Source organism: Microtus oregoni, unplaced genomic scaffold (assembly GCF_018167655.1).
Source record: "Microtus oregoni isolate MIOR12 unplaced genomic scaffold, Mior012 000011F_ref0000422, whole genome shotgun sequence".
In the NCBI taxonomy this organism is placed as follows: Eukaryota; Metazoa; Chordata; class Mammalia; order Rodentia; family Cricetidae; genus Microtus; species Microtus oregoni.
The window spans coordinates 51,550,001-51,569,329 of record NW_024543070.1 but is presented as its reverse complement, the minus strand read 5'-3'; the positions used below and the strand labels follow the sequence as shown (position 1 = coordinate 51,569,329).

The window sequence follows — 19,329 nt, the reverse complement described above, 5'->3', positions numbered from 1 at the left end:
TTTGGGAGGTGGAGGCAGGAGGATCCAGAGTTCAAGTCCATCTTTGGCTACATAGTGTGTCTAAGGCTAGGCGAGGCTGTGTCTAAACGACGTAAAAAGAGGAGAGCTGTTGTCAGTTCACAGTTTGGCTCAGTGCCAAGGGCTGCATCTTGTGATGGACATCTCGTTAGCAGTCATATGGAGCATGCCTGCAGCTTCACATTTGACTAATTTAGAACACACAAATATACTCTAGTGCACATGCCCATACATGAAGGTGGTAGAGGGAGGATGGGGAGGAGTGTACATCCAGGAGAGAGGTAGCAGAGTTCTGCATGGTGTCCCCCCAGCAGTCTTCTGGCATCTTAAACCCCATTTTCTGGCCTCACCTGGGCTTTCTCATCTGCAGGTGACTAAGGAGCTACGCGTGATTGTGGATGACAGAAATGATAACGTACCTGTTTTTCAGGGTTCTGAATTCTCCACCAGCATCAATGAGGTATTCACAGTCTTTGTGGGACAGGGCATGGGGAGGGCATCTGGGAGTGTAGCATCCGTCTCGGGAGCTCCGTGAATGACATGTGTGTGAGGCCGAGTGATGGGGACACAGTTTACAAGCATCTCGGATTCTTTCAGTCGGAAAAGGAAGCAGAGGGAGCCATGTTTCTCATGGTTCTGGAAAACTAGGGGTCAGCTGGTTAGATGGTCACCCTCTCTCTGTCGTCTCTACTTCCCTTGCTGCCTCTGTCCTGAGGTGTGGAGGGGCAGCTCCGGCTCCAAGCTAACACCTCACCACCTCTGCGGCTTCAACAGGAAGACCAGCCATTTCTGTTTCCACAGGCACAGACCTGACTTTCAGCTACTCTCTCTGTGCCAAGTGTTCCTCCTAGAAGCAGTTCGGAGGTCTGGAACGGCTGCTCTGTGCTGTGGCCCTTTCCTCAGCCAGACTCCTTCACTTTAACTGTTTTCACTGGAGGTTCCCAGGACCGCCTTTACTAACAAAGTGTTGTCTCCGAATCCCCAGACCACGTGGTTGGGAAGACCTTTAAAGTGGGGTCAGGCATAGGATCCGCCTGACAGGCCCCACCCAGCACCCACGTGCTGGGCGCTGTTCTGGGTCCTCACCCCACCTGGTGAGCAAGCCTCCCCTGGGTGTGATGCGCCAGGTGTCACAGTCTAGAGCACAGGTGGGGAAAACAAACTGCAAGGGACAGTTCAGAGACGTGAAACTCCAAAAATGACAAGACAGGGAAGAGTGGAAGAAAGTTCCCCACAGGAGGGGCTGCTTCTGGCTTCGAGTAGGCGACTTCCAGAGAGAGACCTGGATACCAAGGGGCCTACCAGGGGATCTCCAGGGAAGAGATGTTCCAGGTTGGGAAACAGCACGTGCAAAGGTCCTCAGGTAGTGATAAGGCTGGCTGACCTCAGAGGCTGGAAGGCAGAGGCCGGGGAGGGGCAGAGACAGGTAGCCACCTGACTTTTGAGGGCCACCGAAACAGTTTGGACCACATTCTGGGAAGAATGGGGGAACTTTCAGAAGCCAAGAGTGAGGAAGTTTGATTCAGGCTGTGGCTAAAGGGAGCACATGGGATACTGTGCAGTCAGGCTGGGTTCTAGAATGGTTTTTTACTTATGGTCTTGAGAGTCTGTATAAACCAGCTCTGGGGATATGAGGCTGTGTAGGGGAGGGTTTTCCAGGGCAGGGCAGGGTTATTTGGGAGAAGGGGGTCCTGTTGCCTGCCCCATCTTTTTTTTTTTCTCGAGAAAAAGTTTCTCTGTGTAGCCCTGGCTTTCTTGGAACTGACTCTGTAGACCAGGCTAGCCTCAAACTCAGAGATCTGCCTGCCTCTGCCTTCTGAGTACTGGGATTAAAGACATGTGCTGCCTGTTCCATTTGAACTGTCTGATGTCCCCCTGAAGGCCCAACCCGGGGTTGGTATAGGATGGACACACAGGTGAAAAGTCCCTTTTTACAGACCCTGCCAGTCGGCTCTGTGGTATTCTCTGTGGTGGCTAAGGACGAGGACTCCGGGACCGCCGGTATAGTGAGGTACTTCATAGAGAAGGTGAGTGTGAGAGTCCCCGGGGAATCCAGGTGGGAGCTGGCCTCACCGAGCCTCATGTCCACCAGGGGGCAGCATCTTCACAGGCAATCATAGCTCTGGTTTCCCGGGCTTTTCTCTGACCACCCTCGGCTTGCTTCCCTAACCCCCTCCACTCCTCCAGCCCACCTCACCCACCACCACCTCAGGAAAGTCTCACTTTGTCCAGTTGCTGCCGAAGAAGGGTCCAATCCTTGCTCCCACCCCCTTCAACAGCCCGGTCAAGACCTCTCACAGGCTGAAGCATTCACAGCTCCGGGAGAGCTCAAGACAGAGAGGGCCTGGGTCTAGCCCAAGCTCACCCAGACAATAGAAGCACATGTGTTCTGTGAAGGCCAGTTTGCTAGTGACCCCACCATTCCTGAATGCCAACAAAAAACTTACTTCCAACCCACCGAAGTGATCATACCAGCCAAGGGGAGAAACCGGGGCTCAGCGATTACATGACCCTGAAACATATGCATTCCTGGCCAATGGTAGAGCCAGGCTTTGACCCTCTGTCTCTCAGTGTAGGATTCGTGAGGAGTGAGGGGCAGTGGTATCCAGAGCTGGCCTCACCTGAATGTTCTCTGTCACAGGTCATTCCCAGCACCGACGACAGCAAGAATCTTTTCCGTATCCTGGACAATGGCTCCATTGTGTTGAATGGCAGCCTCAACTACAACAGCAAGAGTGCCTTCTACCAGCTGCAGCTGAAGGCCTGTGTGAGTGGGGCCGGAGGCAGAGCTGGGGGCCCAGGGAGTGTGGGCAGAGCTAGGAGCCTCTGGGGTGTAGGCAGAGCTGGGGGTCTCAGGGTTGTGGCACAGACTCGCGGGAGGCCTCTTCTTGCCCACAGGACTCAGGTGGCATGTTGAATGATGAACAAAAGATCCAATGCTCCCAGCCAGTCTTCCTGTCCATTTCAGTGCTTGATGAACCAGACCTGGATCCCCAGTTTGTCCGGGAATTTTACTCAGCCTCTGTGGCTGAGGATGCGGTCTTGGTATGTGCTGGGGCTGGGAGGGGGCTGGGTAGTGGTGAGTGTCTAAGCAAAGGGTCACAGGCTTTCATCAAGCCTCCTTCCAGGGAACCTCGGTGCTGAAGGTGGAGGCAGTGGATGGCGACAAAGGCATCAATGACATTGTGACCTACAACATCACCAGTGAGAACCGGGGTATCCCCCAGAGAGGGCTGGGGTGAGGGTGGGGTGATCAGATCCCCTGGAGCAGCTGCTGCAAGTGCTTCCCTATTAGATTCCACAAGGTCCGGGTGGTTCAGCATTGGGGAAGATGGGGTCATCAAGGTCAGCGGACCCCTGGACAGAGAGCAGCTGCTGAATGAAAACGAAGAGGTACAGATACAAGTGACGGTGAGTACGGCTCCTCTTCTCTGGCCCTTGACCTTTGAGCTCACTCTCTAAGCACTGTTCTACCCTCTGGCTTCTGTTTTGTACCTCAGGCCACCGAGAAGAATCTTAACATCCATGAGCAAGAGGCCAGCGCAAGCATATGGGTCACAATAAGGGTGACCGATGTCAATGACCACAAGCCAGAATTTTACAACTGCAGCCTCCCCGACTGCTCCTTTAGCCCCCAAGAGGCTCAAGTCAACTTTGTAGGCTACGTGGATGAGCATACCTCTGCCCGAATCCCCATTGATGACCTGACCATGGTGGCCTACGACCCAGACCAGGCAGGTGCACAGGGCGGGGGAGGGGCACTGGTGGAGGAAGGATGGGGGGCTCACAGATGGGAGAAGGGAGTGGCAGAGGGGGAAAGAGAGTGGGTGATGAGTGGAACCCAGATGAGCAGTGGATTGCAGAGCACGTGGCAGGGTGATGAGTGGGGTTCACGGGGAACGAAGGCAGAAACGTGGTGGTAATGACGGTGGCCCCAGTCCGTGTGTGTGCAAAGCGGAGGCTGTTGCGCACTGTTTGGCAGGGTTCAGGGGAATGCTGGGTGGCATGAGCAGAAGCAGCATGGAGTGGAGGTTGGTGTTAGGTGCTAGGCAACAGTGGGCGGCTCTGGGCAGCCTGTGGTTTGGGGAAGAAGGGAGCGGTAGGCAAGGGTGGCTGGAACGTTTAAAGGGGTCCGAGTGATTAACTGGGAAGGGACCACCACAGAGGTGGTCCTAGTGATGGGTGAGACCATGGCTTGACGGGATTGGGTGATGTGGAGTTGAGTGGAGTTGGCCAGGTGGTGACATGAGGCTGGTGGGGGTGTGAAGCCGGTGGCCAGTGCTGGAGGGAACAGGCCTGGACGGGTGTGGGTGGCGAGTGATGGTGGGTAAGGAAGGTTGATGGTTGATTATGGGTGCGGGGTGAGTGTGGCTTTTCCTTCCAGCCCTGGAGACCCACAGTGCCCAGGGCAGTCCTCTGAGACTGCGTCCATAGAGCTGAATAGCCGGTCCAACTTCTCTTGCCTGGATTATTGTCTCTGCCTTTTCTGACTCCCCTTGTGGGTCTCACTGAGGCAGAGTTTCTGCAGAAGGCCTGAGCTTGGAGGTTGGGTAAGCAGTTGCAAGGGGTCAATCTTTACTGTACCACCCTCCTTTACAGGGCGATAATGGTACCTTCCTGCTGTCAGTGGAGGGCGAAGATGCTGAAGCCTTCAGCGTGTCCCCAGAGCGAGCAGCGGGGTCTGTCAGTGTGCAGGTAGTGGTGAGAAACTCAGCGCTGGTGGACTATGAGAAGAAGAAAGTGATGGAGGTGCAGGTATGGCTCACCAAGATGTTGTGGGGCTCAGAGGCCATAGCGATCAGGCCCCCGTATTGCCACTTGTTCTCCTGTCTGCAGGTTGTGGCCACTGACTCAGTCAGCAATAACTCCTCTGTTGCCACGGTGACCATCCATCTTAGAGACATTAATGACCACAGGCCCACGTTCTCTCAGAACTTGTACAAACTCACCGTGCCAGAGCACAGTCCAACAGGTTATGTGGTCACCAGCAGTATCAAGGTGAGTGATACTGGGTGGACCATGCTGGGAGGAAGATGATGAAAAAGGCCAATCTAAGACCGTCCCAGACTCTGTTCCATTCAATGCCATTGGGTCCCGGCAAGCACACGTACATGTACGAGTGTACCTGGGTGTGTGGAGTGTCTGGTGTGAATGCAGATGTGCAGTGAGCCTTTGGAGTCAGGGCGCACAACAAACAGCCTTAGCGAATGAGCTGTGTGCTGCCACAGAGGGCCCTGTCTCCAGTGTCCTGCCATCTTTGCCCCACAGGCTACAGACCCAGATATGGGTGAATGGGGTCGGATCACCTACAGTCTGCTTGCTGGAAATGGGTAAGCTCTCAAGACGTGCGGGGGGGGGGGGGTATGGGAGGGTGGGGCTCTTCTCTACCTCCCCATGGGGCTAGAGCTGCAGAGTGCAGAGCAGAGCAGCCCACAAAAGCACAAAGTGCTTGGTTGTGTGTCCATTCCAGAAAAATTATTTTAAAAAAATGGTTCATTTTCTGTGACTATAATAAAATGCCCGAGGCAGGGTACTTTATAAAGAGAAAGTTTTATTTAGTTCCGGAGGCCCAGAGGCATGGGATGCCATCCACTGTGCCATGTGAGGACTTCATAGTATCTTAAATCATGTGGTGGGACCCTGTATGGGGTGGAAAGTTCATATGACAAGAAAGGAACTCAGAGGAAGGGAAGGGGCTAGGGTCAACCTCCCAAAAGGCCCCATCTCACAGAGGCCCCTATACCTCCTAACATCATTCCACACCGTGGACCAAGTGTCCCACACCTGGAGGCTTTGGGGTACTCACAGCGTGACCAGCCCACAGTCAGAAGTCCCTTGGAAATACGGCACAAGATTCATTCAAGGCTGTGTTATCATTTATCTGAAGTTCAAATGTAAGTGCATGACCTGTCTTTTTATTGGCTAAATCCGGTCACTCTGAGCAGAGATGACCTGTTTGAGGTGGATCCAAACTCAGGCAACGTGACCGTGAAAAATGGCACGGGGCTGGACCGGGAGAAGCAGGCGGTGTACTACCTCACACTGCAGGCCACGGACGGCGGGAACCAGTCTGGCACTACCACACTACAGATCACCCTGCTGGATATTAATGACAACACACCTGTGGTCCGAGGCTCCTACAACGTCTTTGTGCCAGAGGGGGACAGCGATGTCTCTGTGACCATCCAGGTGAGAGCCACCTTGGACCTGGTGGGGAAGTGGGGGAGGGGTCCGTGCTGGCCCTGTATGAAGTCTGAGCTCTACTGTGTGGCTCTGAGGAAGTTACTCAGTCTCTCTGGGCTCCTATTTCCTCTTAGAAAATGAAAGGTCATAGTCCTTATTCACAGGGTCAGCGGGGCGTGAGATAATGGGCCTGAGGAACTCTGCAGAGGCCTGGCATGGAATAGGCCTCACAGACTAATTGCCCTTTAATTCCCCACTCATCCCAAATAGATTTGATGTGGCTTACATAAAAGGTAAGATCCAAGCCAGCATGGTGGGGCATACCCCAGCATTCAGGAGGCAGAGGCAAAGGCAGAGGGATCTCTGAGTTTGAGGCCAGCCTGGTCCACAGAGCGAGTTCCAAGATAGTCAGGGCTACAAAGACAAAGCCTATTTTGAGAAAAACAAAACAAACACAAAGCCCAAGATCCAAACAGAGAACGAATAATAAAAAAATGGGTGGTGTTATTAAAGGTCCAAAGGCAGCAATAAGATCCAGAACCCAGCCGGGCAGTGGTGGCGCACGCCTTTAATCCCAGCACTCGGGAGGCAGAGGCAGGTGGATCTCTGTGAGTTCGAGACCAGCATGGTCTACAGAGCTAGTTCCAGGACAGGCTCCAAAGCCACAGAGAAACCCTGTCTTGAAAAACAAACAAACAAACAAAGAAAAAACAAAAAAAGACCCAGAACCCAAAGAACACAGTTGGAACACAGCCCCTGGGAGCCGAAGCTGAAAGCAGACATCTCAGCGGCCAGCTTATCAGGGTCACATGGTAAAACCCCAGTCATGGCTCCAGAGATGCACGGGGAGCCCTCCACCCTACATGGTGCGAGACTGAGAATCTCTCCATCAGGATGACCCAGATGGACCCTTGTGAGAAGGCTCCTCAGAAGGCCATCTCTCGGCCTTAGTCCCTCTATCGCTCAGGGACTGAGGCTCCCTGCAGATGTTCCGAGGTCAAGCCTTTCTGTGGTTGCACAGTTGGCCAGCGGGGCGGGCCCGAGTCCTGATCTCAGTGGACTTGCTCCTTCTGGCCCTGGCCTTTAAGAGTCTCGTGGGAGAAACATTTGTGATTGCCAGAACTGTGGCACCTTTATAGAGGCAGAGGAGTGCTTGGCCGATTAAGTGGCCAAGTCCGGAGGCCCTTCATGGGGACAGATAGGCTGTGCCTTTGGAAGAGCCATCTCTGGCTGCTTACGAAGGATGCATTTACTGAGCGAGACCCAACAGAGCCGAAGCGAAGGCAATGATGTAGGGTGAGCAGGGCGGAAAGACAAGGAATAGCTCCCATCCCAGCCCCTGCTGAGTCCTCTGCTGAACCCCAATGCTCAGAGGCAAATCCGCTCTGTCCTCTGTTCCTGGGCCTCCTGCTAAGCAAGTCACAGACCTTTGCTGATGGTGTTGTCTGTGCTGTCAAAGGGAGCAGGGGTGACAGCGTGGCTGGGAGTCAGGTGGAAGACCTCAGGTCAAGATTGGGTCACGAAGAGCATGCGCCCTCTGTGCAGGCTCATTCCAGTGTAGTTCCGCATGCTTGGGGCCCGGACAAGACAAGCATGCATTTGTACACACACACACACACCCTTGGTATGAAGAATGAGCTGTGGAAAAAGTACAGCACTGTAGCCAGATGTGGTAATGCACACTTTGATTTTGATTTCACCTTTGAAAAGCAGCGGCAGGCAGATCTCTGTGAGTTCCAGGCCAGTCAGGGATACATAATGAGACCCTGTTTCAAAAATTTTGGGTGGGGAGCGGGAGGGTTGGTTCAGCAGTTAAGTGCACTGTCTGCTCTTGGAGAGGACCCAGTATCCCCATGGTGGCTCACAACTGTTTTTTACTCCAGTTTCAGGGGTCTGATGCCCTTTTTTGGCTTCTGTGAGCACTGTACCTAAATGCTACACTTACATATGTGGAGGCAAAACATTCACACATATAAAATAAAAAAAATATTTTCATCTTTAAAAATGAAATATATATAGTACTGGGCTAGGGATGTAATTCAGTTGGTGGGGGCTTGCCTAGCCTGCGCAAAAGCACTGGGTTCTGTTCCTGATACCACATAGACAGGATGGTGCGTCAGTGCATGCCTGAAGTCCCAGGCCTCTGAGTGTGGAGGCAGGAGGATCAGAAGCTTGAAGTCATCCTTGGCTACATACTGAGTGTGAGGTCAGCTTGGGCTACATAAGACCATGTCTCAAAATAAATAACACACTGTGTGTGTGTGTATGTGTATGTGTGTGTGTGTATGTGTGTGTGAATAGAAAGACAGACACACAGAGAGAAATAGAAATAATACATGCTGCAGCAATCATGGGAAATCAGCCATTTTTTTGGTTTCACACTTTTTTTTTTTTTTTTTTTTGGTTTTTTGGTTTTTCGAGACAGGGTTTCTCTGTGGTTTTGGAGCCTGTCCTGGAACTATCTCTTGTAGACCAGGCTGGTCTCGAACTCACAGAGATTCGCCTGCCTCTGCCTCCCGAGTGCTGGGATTAAAGGCATGCGCCACCACCGCCCGGCTTGGTTTCACACTTTTACATTTAAAAAGAAATGTCAAGTCTCTGTATATGCCCCCATTCCCCTTTCTGTAGCGTCAGCTTTATGGGAACCTCCTCTTCAGATCTCTTCCCAGGGTCTAGCTCAGGCCCAGATTTGCAACATACATGTAGCAGTAATCTGGGAGATGGAACACGCTCAAGGCTGAGGCTGAGAGCTCCTGCTGGCTGTATCCCATATCTCAGCAGGGTGCCATGGCCTGTCTCCCCCTGGTTCCAGCCAATGGCAACTTAGGCCAGGGTGGGAGAGAGGGGTGAGCCTGAGCCCGAGATACCTGATTCACGACCAACTGTGTTCACAGGCCTATGATGATGACCAGCCAGATACTAACAACAGCCGCCTGCTCTTCAGCCTGCTGCCTGGGCCCTATAGCCAGAACTTCTCCATAGACCCTGACACAGGAGTCCTCAGGAATCTGGAGCCCCTGGATCGAGAGGACATTGACCCTGCCCTGGAGGGTCAAATTGTACTAACTGTGCGTGTGGCTGACTGCGGCGAACCTCCCCGCAGCACTGATGTCAATGTCACCATCACTGTGGAGGTAAGGCAGTGTGCTCTCACCCAGCCTAGCTCCCTGGTTCTAGCACACATCACACTTCCTGCCTTGTACAGCATGGTAAATGAGAGGCTGAGAACTCAGCCGGGCAGACCTTGCCAATCCTAGCCCTTAAGTCAGAAAGACGAGGGGTGAAATCAACATGAATGAAGGGAGACGTTCTGAAGGGGTCGTCACCCAGGGAGGTTGCTCAATGCCCAGTCTTGCCTGGAACCCTCCTGACTAACACCAAGCCAAGACTAAAGGCAGATGAAGCAGGCTCCAACTGTGTCTCCTCCACAAGAGATAGGGATGATGACAACCATTTTATTAAGAAAGCAGGGGCCAAGCATGGTGGTGCACACCTATGATCTCAATACCTGAGAGACTAAGGCAGGGTAACTGAGGTTTTAGTCCATCTTGGGATACACAGTGGACCTTGTCACCTCAGTGAAGACACGGAATAGATTTAAGACTTGCTGGCATCCTGAGGACATTGTAGAACACTAAAGGAAAAATGAAGAATTTCACCTCCTGAAGTGGAGGGGTTCCTTTGCCCCGGAGAGCGTCATATTCTTGTTGTGTCAGAGGCTGCCCCTGCTTTCAGACGAGGACACTGAAGCCAGAGCCACAGGAGAGGCAGAGCAGGAATAGACTCAGAGCTGATGTCTTAGCCACTTCCGTGTGAGTCAGGATGACCATGAGAATTCAGCAACCTTGTGCAAGAAATCAGTGATGTGTGTCTGAGGAGTCCCCATCAGACCAAGCACCTCAGCCAGCAGAGGCCCCTTCTGCACTTCCAGAAGGATTTGGATTACATGATGATAGCTCTATCTCAGAAAAAGACAAAGGAGAAGGATGGCAAGAAGGAGAGAAGGAGGAGAGAGGGGATAGAGAAAGACAAAAGGAAGGGAAAGATCGGGGAGGAAGAGTAGGGAAGGCGCACCTTATCGAAGGACTAGGTTCTGTTCCCAGGTCTGCATTCTGTGGTTATGCAGAGAAAACTGACCATCAAAGCTTGCATGTATGCCAGCAATTAAGAAGGGCTGGAGCACCCAGAGCATCTCCCCAGTACAGGACAACACAGGGAGAAGATGGGATGCAGGGCTCCGGCAGTACATGGTAGGCAAGGTCAGAAAGCATCAGGTGTCCAGGGCTTCAGATTCCAGTTCAGACTGGGCACAGAGCTGATGTCACAGGACTGAGAAAGGGGACCTCAGGATAAACCAGATGGGGACACAGCCAGGGACCTGTAATAGTTCTGGGAGGTGTAACTATGGTTCTGGGCTGAAGTCAGACAAACGGAAGGACCACTTCTTGACCTTCTCTGAAGGCTGTCGACAAATCTGGAGACTGAGGGTCACAGAATTGATGGCTCTATCTGTATAGAGGCATTACTGGCTTCTCAGATGGCTCTGGGGAGGGTGAACCTGGGGCTACGAGGTCCCTAGGACTCAGATCTGCCTCTCCCTTTAGGACATCAATGACAACCCGCCTATATTCAATCAGTCCTCCTATGAATTCTTTGTGAAGGAGAGGGATCCAGGTATGTGCCCTCTGGGCTGGTTTGGGCCCAGGGAGTTGAGCAATGGGCTGGCTGTACAGATGGCAGGGGATTACGTATCCTAGCACCTTGGGTACATGCAGGTGTCATCCTTTTGTGAAGCAACCCTTGGGGAAGGGTACACCAGAGCAGAGCCTCTTTACATCCCATCTCTGACACCAAATAGTAAGGCTCATGCTAACAGCTCCATTACAGGGCTAGCCGGAGTGCCCAAACTTGCACGACTGGTCCTCCAAGTTCTGTCCTTCGTACACAGGAGAGTTTGTGGGCACTGTGAAAGCCTGCGATGCTGACCAGACCGAAGCCAACAACCGCATCAGCTTCAGCCTGTCTGGGACTGGTGTCAGCAACTTTATTGTCCGAGGCAATGTGCTGGCTCAAGGGTGTGCCGAGGGGTCCATCTGGCTGCTCCCTGATGTGAGCCTCGATTACGAAGCACAGAAATTCTTCAATCTGACAGTGAGCGCCGAGAACCCAGGCCCCCAGGACTTCAATTCCACAGCAAATGTCATGGTAACTGTGGTGGATGTGAATGATGAACCACCTACGCTGGTTGCAGCCTCACTCCAGGCCATATCTGTGGCTGAGAATGGCTCCCAGTATGGCCAGGTAGCTCAGGTGAAAGCCCAGGATGTGGACACTGCGGCCTTGCTGAGCATAGAGCTAGTGGACGTCCTCTGCACCAAGGATAACGTTGACGTGGGCAGCGTGTGCCACGGCTGGTTCTCTGTGGATTCCAACGGCTCCGTGTACGTCAATCAGAGTGAGGCCATCGATTATGAGGCTTGTCATCTGGTCACACTGGTCGTGCGGGCACATGACCTCACCACAGATTCCGGCTTTGAAGCATACAGCAGCAATGGTGAGAGGGCCTGCAGGGCTGCAGCTTAGGGTGCAGGGACCCACATCAACTCTTGTCAGCTGTGTCACTGGCCATGTGCTCTTGGGGATTCTGTTCTCCATCTGTTCGGGGGAGGGGTGGCCAAGAGGCAGGTTGTGGAGAGTGTTTAGTGGGGTGCCTGGAAGCACCGGCTGAAGGCTGCCATTGGTGAAACAGTACACAGGAGACAGCACCCCGGAGCCAGCTGCAGCCGCATCTACCTCCACACGGGCACAAGGGCCATGTTAACAGTGAGCACAGCACGGAACTGTGCCAGACACCTTAGGGAATTTGCTCATTTCATTCCTGTACAGTTCATGAGCTAGTCATGCCCAGGCATCTTAAAGATGGAGCAGCCAAGGCAAAGAGTGGGTAGGAGTTTTTTTATTTTGTGTGTTGAGACAGGGTCTCACTCTGTGGCCCGGGCTGGCCTCAAATTTATAATCCTCCTGCATCAGTCTCTCAAGTGCTGAGATTTATAGTTGTGTGTCAGAGTGAGTGTTTAAATGACTGACATTAAAATTGTGCATCACACTTAGATATTAATATAGAAAAACATGCATAATATTTCCACCACATACACCCCCCCCTCACACCTCCACCCACCCCACACTTACTTTTAGGTGTGTTGAGAATGGAGCCCCGGGTCTTTCTTATACCAGCTAAGTTATGCTGCTACTGAATGACACCCATCCATGTATAAAATGCCTTGGTCAGCTGGGGAAGACCAAGACCACTCCTGGATTGCCACTCTTGCATAGCTCTGACCCGTTGTTTGTCCTCCATGAGGGTGGGGACCACATTAATGGACAGGAGATCTAGAGGAGACTGTGGAGACACCTGGGTGAGGAGCAAGGATGTGCAATGGGACAGGAAGAGCAGGGGCAGAGAAAGCCTGCTGAGACCCAGGCTCTTTGGGTGAGGACTTTGCTCAGAACTCTGACCCACATGATCTCATCCTCCTCAGGAAGCCTCCTCATCAACATCGAGGACAAGAACGACAACGCTCCCTATTTCCTGCCTGACCATCAGACCTTTGGTGAATGAGTGAAGCCACCATCTTCACCCTGTCCTACATCCACGCACCTCCTTACTTGGGATTACCCTTAGATACCCTCCCTCTCTCTCCCCAAGAAAAGCTCTCTAGGCGACAATGGGGTCCAGCCCACTTCTGCCCCAGCTTGAGGCTAGAAGGGACATCTGAGTCTTCATTACAGTTCTGGATCAGCTGTTGGCTGGCTCTAAGGCAGGCCTTTCCTCTCCGAGCCTCGATCTCCCTATATGTACAATGGGGACGGATGCCTTGCCTACAACAGCCTCAGGAACAGTGGCAATGGCCACTGTTGTAGAGGGATTGGGGCCGGGCTTGTGGTGTGGACTCAGCAGTGCAGGGCCAGGTGGCGCTGTCCCCGCCGTGCTGACCTGTTCCTGCTCACATTTGCAGTGATCATCCCGGAGCTCGTGCTGCCCAGCCAGACGGTGGCTTATGTCCAGGTGAGTTGCCAGGTCTAGTCGTACCGGCCACAGTAACTGCAGCAGAGAGGACTAAGGCCTTCGGGACTCTCACCTGCCCCTAAGGTGTCTCAGCCCTAGATCTGATGGGCTCAGCACCGGCTGACACAAAACCTGAGCTGTAGCAGTGCTGGCCCAGTCGATGCGCCTCCATTCTGCTAATTGTTCAATTTAGTAGTCATAAAAATTTCATGACCAGAAATGCCATTTGTAAGCTAGATTTCCTGACGACGCCAGAATTCTCGAGTGCGATCGAGAACCCATAGCCGACTGTAAATTAAAAGGGTTTCTTCTGCTTAAATAGCTTCCTGAGCACAATTATAGCAATGCTTTCAATTTGTTACGGTGATGGATGTCAGCCGTGACTAGAAGGTGGCTAGGCCATGTGGGGTGAAGCCCTGGGGCTGGAACTGCCTTGCTTCTCTGGGATTAAGTTTCCTGTGTGTGTGTGTGTGTGTGTGTGTGTGTGTGTGTGTGGTGTGTGTTTCGAGACAGGGTCTGGCTTTGCAGCCTTGGCTATTTTGGATCTCACTATGTAGACCAGGCTTGGCCCAAATCTGCCTGCCTCTGCTTCTGTGGTACTGAGATTAAGCGAATAAGCCACTGTGCCCAGCTCAGTTTCCCTCTTTGATACGAGGCTGGTGGCTCCTGGCTAACACTACATGGATGATGTACCCCAGGCTTGGAATGACCTGGCCTTTCCCGTGCAGAGCTGAGGGTGTCCTCAGGACAGCGCTTCTCCTGGGACAGCAATTTTTCCTTCTAGGTTCTTTCAAAATTTAACACAGGGTGGGGGGAGCAGGAGTAGGGGAGAGAGAGAGAACTGGGATTGGTATGTAAAATTAAAAAAAAAGATTGTTAAAAGAAAAACCACAGTTAATCTCCAGTCCTTAGTCAACTGTTTGCCAATGTCCTGATTTAGTCATGGTTTTGAATTGTTTTCTTGTGTGTGTGTGTGTGTGTGTGTGTGTGTGTGTGTGTGTGCAGGTACACATGTGTGGGTGGGTGTACATGCTTGTGTATGTGTGTGTGGGTATGAATGTGTGTATACGTGTGTGTGTTTGTATCTGTGTATATGCATATTTGCATGTATGTGTTATGGGTAGTGTGCGTGGGTATGCATGTATACATGTGTGTATACATATATGTGTATCTGTGTATATAAACATATGCATGTATGTGATATGGGTAGTGTGTGTGTGTGTGTGTGCTAAAAACAATGTAGGACATTGTTCCTTAGGAGCTACTCTTTTTTTTTTTTTTTTGAGATAGGATCTCTGAGTGGCCTAGAGCTTGCCTAGTAGGTTGACAGGCCCCAGGGATGCACCCATCCCCACCTCCCCAGTGCTGGGATTACAAGCACATCCCATGGTATCTGGTCTGTTATGAGGGTTCTGGTTCACAAAAGTAGGTCAGGCCTTGTGCCTGCAGGGCGAGCGATTTACTGACTGAATCTCTTCTTGGTCAAACTGGTGTTTTTTAAAACTAACTCCTTTTCATAGCCTGAAGCCCTATGGACCTATTGCATTCGTGTGTGTGTGTGTGTGTGTGTGTGTGTGTGTGTGTGTGGTGTGTTTGAGACAGGGTTTCTCTGTGTAACAGTCTTGGCTGGCCTCAAACTCATAGAGATCTACCTGCCTCTGCCTTCTGAGTGCAGGGATTAAAAGCGTGCGCCACCACACCCAGCTCTCTGTTGCTTTCTTTTTAAAGGAATTAGAATGTTTGTCTCTCTTCTTTGTTCAGATTTGGTCCACTAGGGAATGTAGGCTCATATTAATCAGCCCCAAACGAGGGCTTTAAAGAGGATATACATGATAGGAGCTCAGAAGCTGAGCGTGGCTGTGTTTGGGAGTAGGTGTGTAGATGCTTGGCAGTCAGGTAGAGAAGAGTGAGGCAGGTTTCAGTATAGGAGGACTTTTGGTGGTGAGCAGTTATGTTGGGGTGCATGAGAAGGTCTTTGGGCAAATGTGGATGTACAGTGAACTTTGTCTTTTAAAAGCTTAGCCAGGTGTGGTGTAGACTTCTGTAGTCCCAGCACTTCTGAGGCAGAGGCAGGAGGATCACAGAAGGTTCAAGGCCATTTTGGCTTAAATAGTGAGTTCCAGGACAGTCAGGACTACGTAGTGAGACCCTATTAAAAAAATAAAAAATCCTGTGCTTTGAGTGGCGGCTGTGGCTTCCGGTCACTGTGGGAATGGAGAGGCCTTTCCCAGCCTTACTCCGATATTCACTCTTGCTCCCAGGCCAGAGATGAGGACTCACAAGACAATAAGATCATCGAATTCTCCATCCCGAGTGCAGATTTTGTCTCCAAGAACGGGGTCACCAGCCCTGTCCAGGTCTTCCGGATTACTCGCTCAGTGGAAGCGGACCTGTACACCGGCAACATCCAGTAATGTGGTGATGGATCCCTGGGTGGGTTGGGAGGGGAGGAGTGGGGAGCGCAGCCTCAGGCCGGGTCTCCACCCTAGTGTACGGGTTGATTTCCAGAGAGCGTGAGGACCCATGCTGGGTTACAGAATAAAGCTGTGTCTTGCCACCTCTCACAGGCTGGTGACCAACCTTGATTCCACTCTCCAAGGCACATACCAGGTGACAGTGCAGGCTGAGGACAAGCCTGTCGTGGGTCCTGCACTGAAAGCGCAGACCACTCTGAATGTAAGTATCATTCCTGCCTCCAGCCCCCGGTGTTATCGGCTAGTCCGTGTTTTTCTTTTTTTTTTTGTTATTATATTTTGTTGTTTTAAGACAGGGTCTTACTAATGTAGTTCTGGCTAGACTGGAGCCCCTATATAGACAAGGCTGGCCTTGAATTCACAGAGATCCATCTACCTCTGTCTCTTATGAGAGTAAAGGCATGCTTTGTTGAATTTTTATGCAGAATGTCTGTGAAATGGACCTGGAATCCTGTCGCTTGGGGACAAAAGCAGGGGGAACTTGAACTTGAGGCCAGCCTGAGTTATATAGCTAGACCTGCTCTCAAAACAACCAGGTGTAGGCGGGGAGCGCTGAGAGCAATCTCCTTCCGATCCCAAGCGGGAACACAAACATCCAGTCCCATAAAATCCATTGAAATGCTTTAAAGCCAGAGTTTGCATTGGCAGCACAGTCCCAAGAAGCCGCACTTTAAAATGACACAGCTTTTTTTTCTGCTGCTGTTGCCGAATCAGGAAATCTCTCTACAGCACGCCACCAACAAACAGCAAAAATCTGTGTTAAAGTTTCTCTCCCTTATTTTTAAGCCCTCTCAGGTTTTTAAGTGGATTTAGCCCCACGTTGGGCGCCATTCTGTTGAAATACGGAGCGGCGGGCTGTGTCCTGCCACCCGGCTAGCTTTACCCGAAATAATTACACGGAAACTGTATTCTTTTAAACACTGCCTGACCCATTAGTTTTAGTTTCTTATTGGCTAGCTTTTACATATTGATTTAACCCATTTCTATTAATCTGTGTAGCCCATGAGTTGGCTTACCAGGAATGATCTTAACCTGTGTCTGTCTGGAGTGGGAGAATCATGGCGACTCCCTGACTCAGCTTCTTTCTCCCAGCATTCCGTTCTGTTTACTCCGCCTACCTAAGGGTTGGCCTATCAAATGGGTCTAGGCAGTTTCTTTATTAATAAGAAATCACTCCCACATCAAGGCTGGCCTTGAATTCACAGAGATCCATCTACCTCTGTCTCTTATGAGAGTAAAGGCATGCTTTGTTGAATTTTTATGCAGAATGTCTGTGAAATGGACCTGGAATCCTGTCGCTTGGGGACAAAAGCAGGGGGAACTTGAACTTGAGGCCAGCCTGAGTTATATAGCTAGACCTGCTCTCAAAACAAATCATAACACACACACACACACACACACACACACACACACACGCACTCAGTCACACAAGGACTTCTAAGTAATGGGGACTTTACTGTTCTCATCCACACATCGGCGTGAAGAACAACAGGCATGTACACAGGAAGGAAATTCTCAGGACGTATTAGCCATGTGAAACACTGCATGAGCCTTCTGACAGCGCTACCCCTAGACCCAGACTCCCCTTATTCTTGTTGGGAAATTAAACCAGCTGTACTCTTCTAGGAAGGGTGTTTGTCAATCTCTACATGTGTTTACAAGACACACAGTGATTTAGGCAGCAAGCCCCCTTCCAGGGATGTTCCTGCAGACACAGGATGGTACCTCATCGTACAGGAGAGCCCCCGGTGGTGAGGAAGTCAGAAATGGCCAGGGTATGTGAGACAGCCACATGGACCACCACACAGACACTGGAACATGTAGAGTGAAGAGGAGAGATGCCTGAGAGAGACTGAGCAAGCAAAGACACGTAGGGACAGGGGCAACATGACCGCCAGGATTCTGAGCGTGTGGCTGAGGGAAACCATGTACGTGCTCGTGGGATTATTTTTTTAAATATTTATTTATTATGTATACAATATTCTGTCTGTGTGTATGCCTGCAGGCCAGAAGAGGGCACCAGTCCTCATTAGAGATGGTTGTGAGCCACCATGTGGTTGCTGGGAACCTTTGGACCTTTAGAAGAGCAGGCCATGCTCTTAACCGCCGAGCCATCTCTCCAGCCCCCTCATGGGATTATTTATAGGCAGAAAATTCCAAGATAAAATCTCGTGAAACTTTCATTGTGACAGCCTCTTTATAGTAAGACCCGGGATCTGAGGGCAAACGAGCCTGAGAGAGACTGAGCAAGCAAAGACACGTAGGGACAGGGGCAACATGACTGCCAGGATTCTGAGCGTGTGGCCGAGAGATTATTTATAGGCAGAAAATTCCAAGATAAAATCTCGTGAAACTTTCATTGTGACAGCCTCTCTATAGTAAGACCTGGATCTGAGGGTGAAAGAGCCTTTCTTTGTATTTGGGTCTGAATTCGGGTTGCAGGTGAGCACTGCACGCATGCTGTGACAGTGGCCGTGTGTCCTGAGAAACGCATGCTGTGGGTGATCTTGCGGTTGCCCTGTGTTTCTGATGTCTCCTCTCCATACCTGCTTCTACCCACCCCTAGCTCTTCACTGTGGACCAGAGCTACCGTGTGAGGTTACAGTTCTCCACCAACAAGGATGAAGTGGGTGCCCACGTGGAGGAGATTAAGGCGTAGGTCTGGGAAGTACAAGAAGGGACTATGGGAAGACCCTAAGGGGCTAGCCCTGGAGAACTAGACAAAGCAGCCCTCTACCCTGTCCCTGACCCATAAGTGAACTTGTCCCTATCTTCGATCCTGTGCCTGTACCCCGGGAGCCCATGCTCAGTCAAAGGTGGGATGGGTCATGCACAAAACTGCTGTGTGCAGTTGTGAAAGCCATGCCCTGGAGAAGAACAAGGGTCCCAGAAGAAAGGATTTCCGTTTCTAGTTTGGGCAGAGCTGTTAGTTCTTTAGTGAACACAGCCTTCCCTCCGTATGACTCCTGATTCCACTGGCGCAGGCCTGGCACTCCTGGGCTAAGGCCCCACTCCACATGTCTGTGATACCGGCATCTTTTGTAGGGCTCTCGTCCAGGCGACCAGGACCACTGTCTACGTTGTGACGATCCAGAACATAGACTCTGTGACTCGGTGAGAATCCCCAGGCCCAGTGGCTGGGCTGAAGCAAGGTAGTTGGCGAGGGTGTGGTGTTTCTGAGCTGTTCATGTGTCTATTCCAGGGCCCAAGTCCAGTCCTACCTTGATGCCTACTTTGTCTTCTCCAACGGGACAGCCCTGACACTTAACGAGCTGAATATGTGAGTGGAGTTGTCTGGGAGGGTGGGCAGGAGAAGCAGAACAAGAAGCCCCCAGGGGAGGTCAGTGACCCTTGGGCTTCCTGTGGCAGGATGATCCGGAGAGACCAGGATTCTCTGACTCAGCTGCTGGAACAGGGACTGGTGGTGGTGGTGAGTGCAGCAGACTGAGGTCATGGGTGGGGGAGGGACATGGATGCCACAGCCTCCTCACCCTCCCTCTTCTGCAGAGCTCCCAGGAGAGCCAGGAGTCTGATCAGCCGAAACTGCTCACCAGTGTCATCATAGGACTGGGGGTGGCCATGGTGCTG

The 19,329-nt window shown here is 51.6% G+C and overlaps 1 protein-coding gene across 2 annotated transcripts in view; it reads left to right on the top strand.

The window, feature by feature from the left end:
• Positions 1–19,329, top strand: part of Cdhr2 (cadherin related family member 2) — a 35,571-nt gene that overhangs the window by 12,238 nt on the left and 4,004 nt on the right. For both annotated transcript variants that reach the window (XM_041659952.1, XM_041659950.1), the window contains exons 6-28: positions 389–478; positions 1,956–2,045; positions 2,660–2,785; positions 2,917–3,063; positions 3,147–3,222; positions 3,314–3,429; positions 3,519–3,752; positions 4,618–4,773; positions 4,855–5,016; positions 5,287–5,348; positions 5,964–6,207; positions 9,096–9,335; positions 10,806–10,875; positions 11,150–11,755; positions 12,741–12,812; positions 13,218–13,267; positions 15,529–15,677; positions 15,835–15,943; positions 18,308–18,396; positions 18,787–18,855; positions 18,944–19,021; positions 19,111–19,171; positions 19,249–19,329. The exon at positions 19,249–19,329 is cut by the window's right edge and continues 44 nt beyond it. In XM_041659952.1, coding sequence (XP_041515886.1) covers positions 389–478; positions 1,956–2,045; positions 2,660–2,785; positions 2,917–3,063; positions 3,147–3,222; positions 3,314–3,429; positions 3,519–3,752; positions 4,618–4,773; positions 4,855–5,016; positions 5,287–5,348; positions 5,964–6,207; positions 9,096–9,335; positions 10,806–10,875; positions 11,150–11,755; positions 12,741–12,812; positions 13,218–13,267; positions 15,529–15,677; positions 15,835–15,943; positions 18,308–18,396; positions 18,787–18,855; positions 18,944–19,021; positions 19,111–19,171; positions 19,249–19,329 — 3,177 coding nt within the window. The remainder of the gene's footprint in view (positions 1–388; positions 479–1,955; positions 2,046–2,659; positions 2,786–2,916; positions 3,064–3,146; positions 3,223–3,313; positions 3,430–3,518; positions 3,753–4,617; positions 4,774–4,854; positions 5,017–5,286; positions 5,349–5,963; positions 6,208–9,095; positions 9,336–10,805; positions 10,876–11,149; positions 11,756–12,740; positions 12,813–13,217; positions 13,268–15,528; positions 15,678–15,834; positions 15,944–18,307; positions 18,397–18,786; positions 18,856–18,943; positions 19,022–19,110; positions 19,172–19,248) is intronic.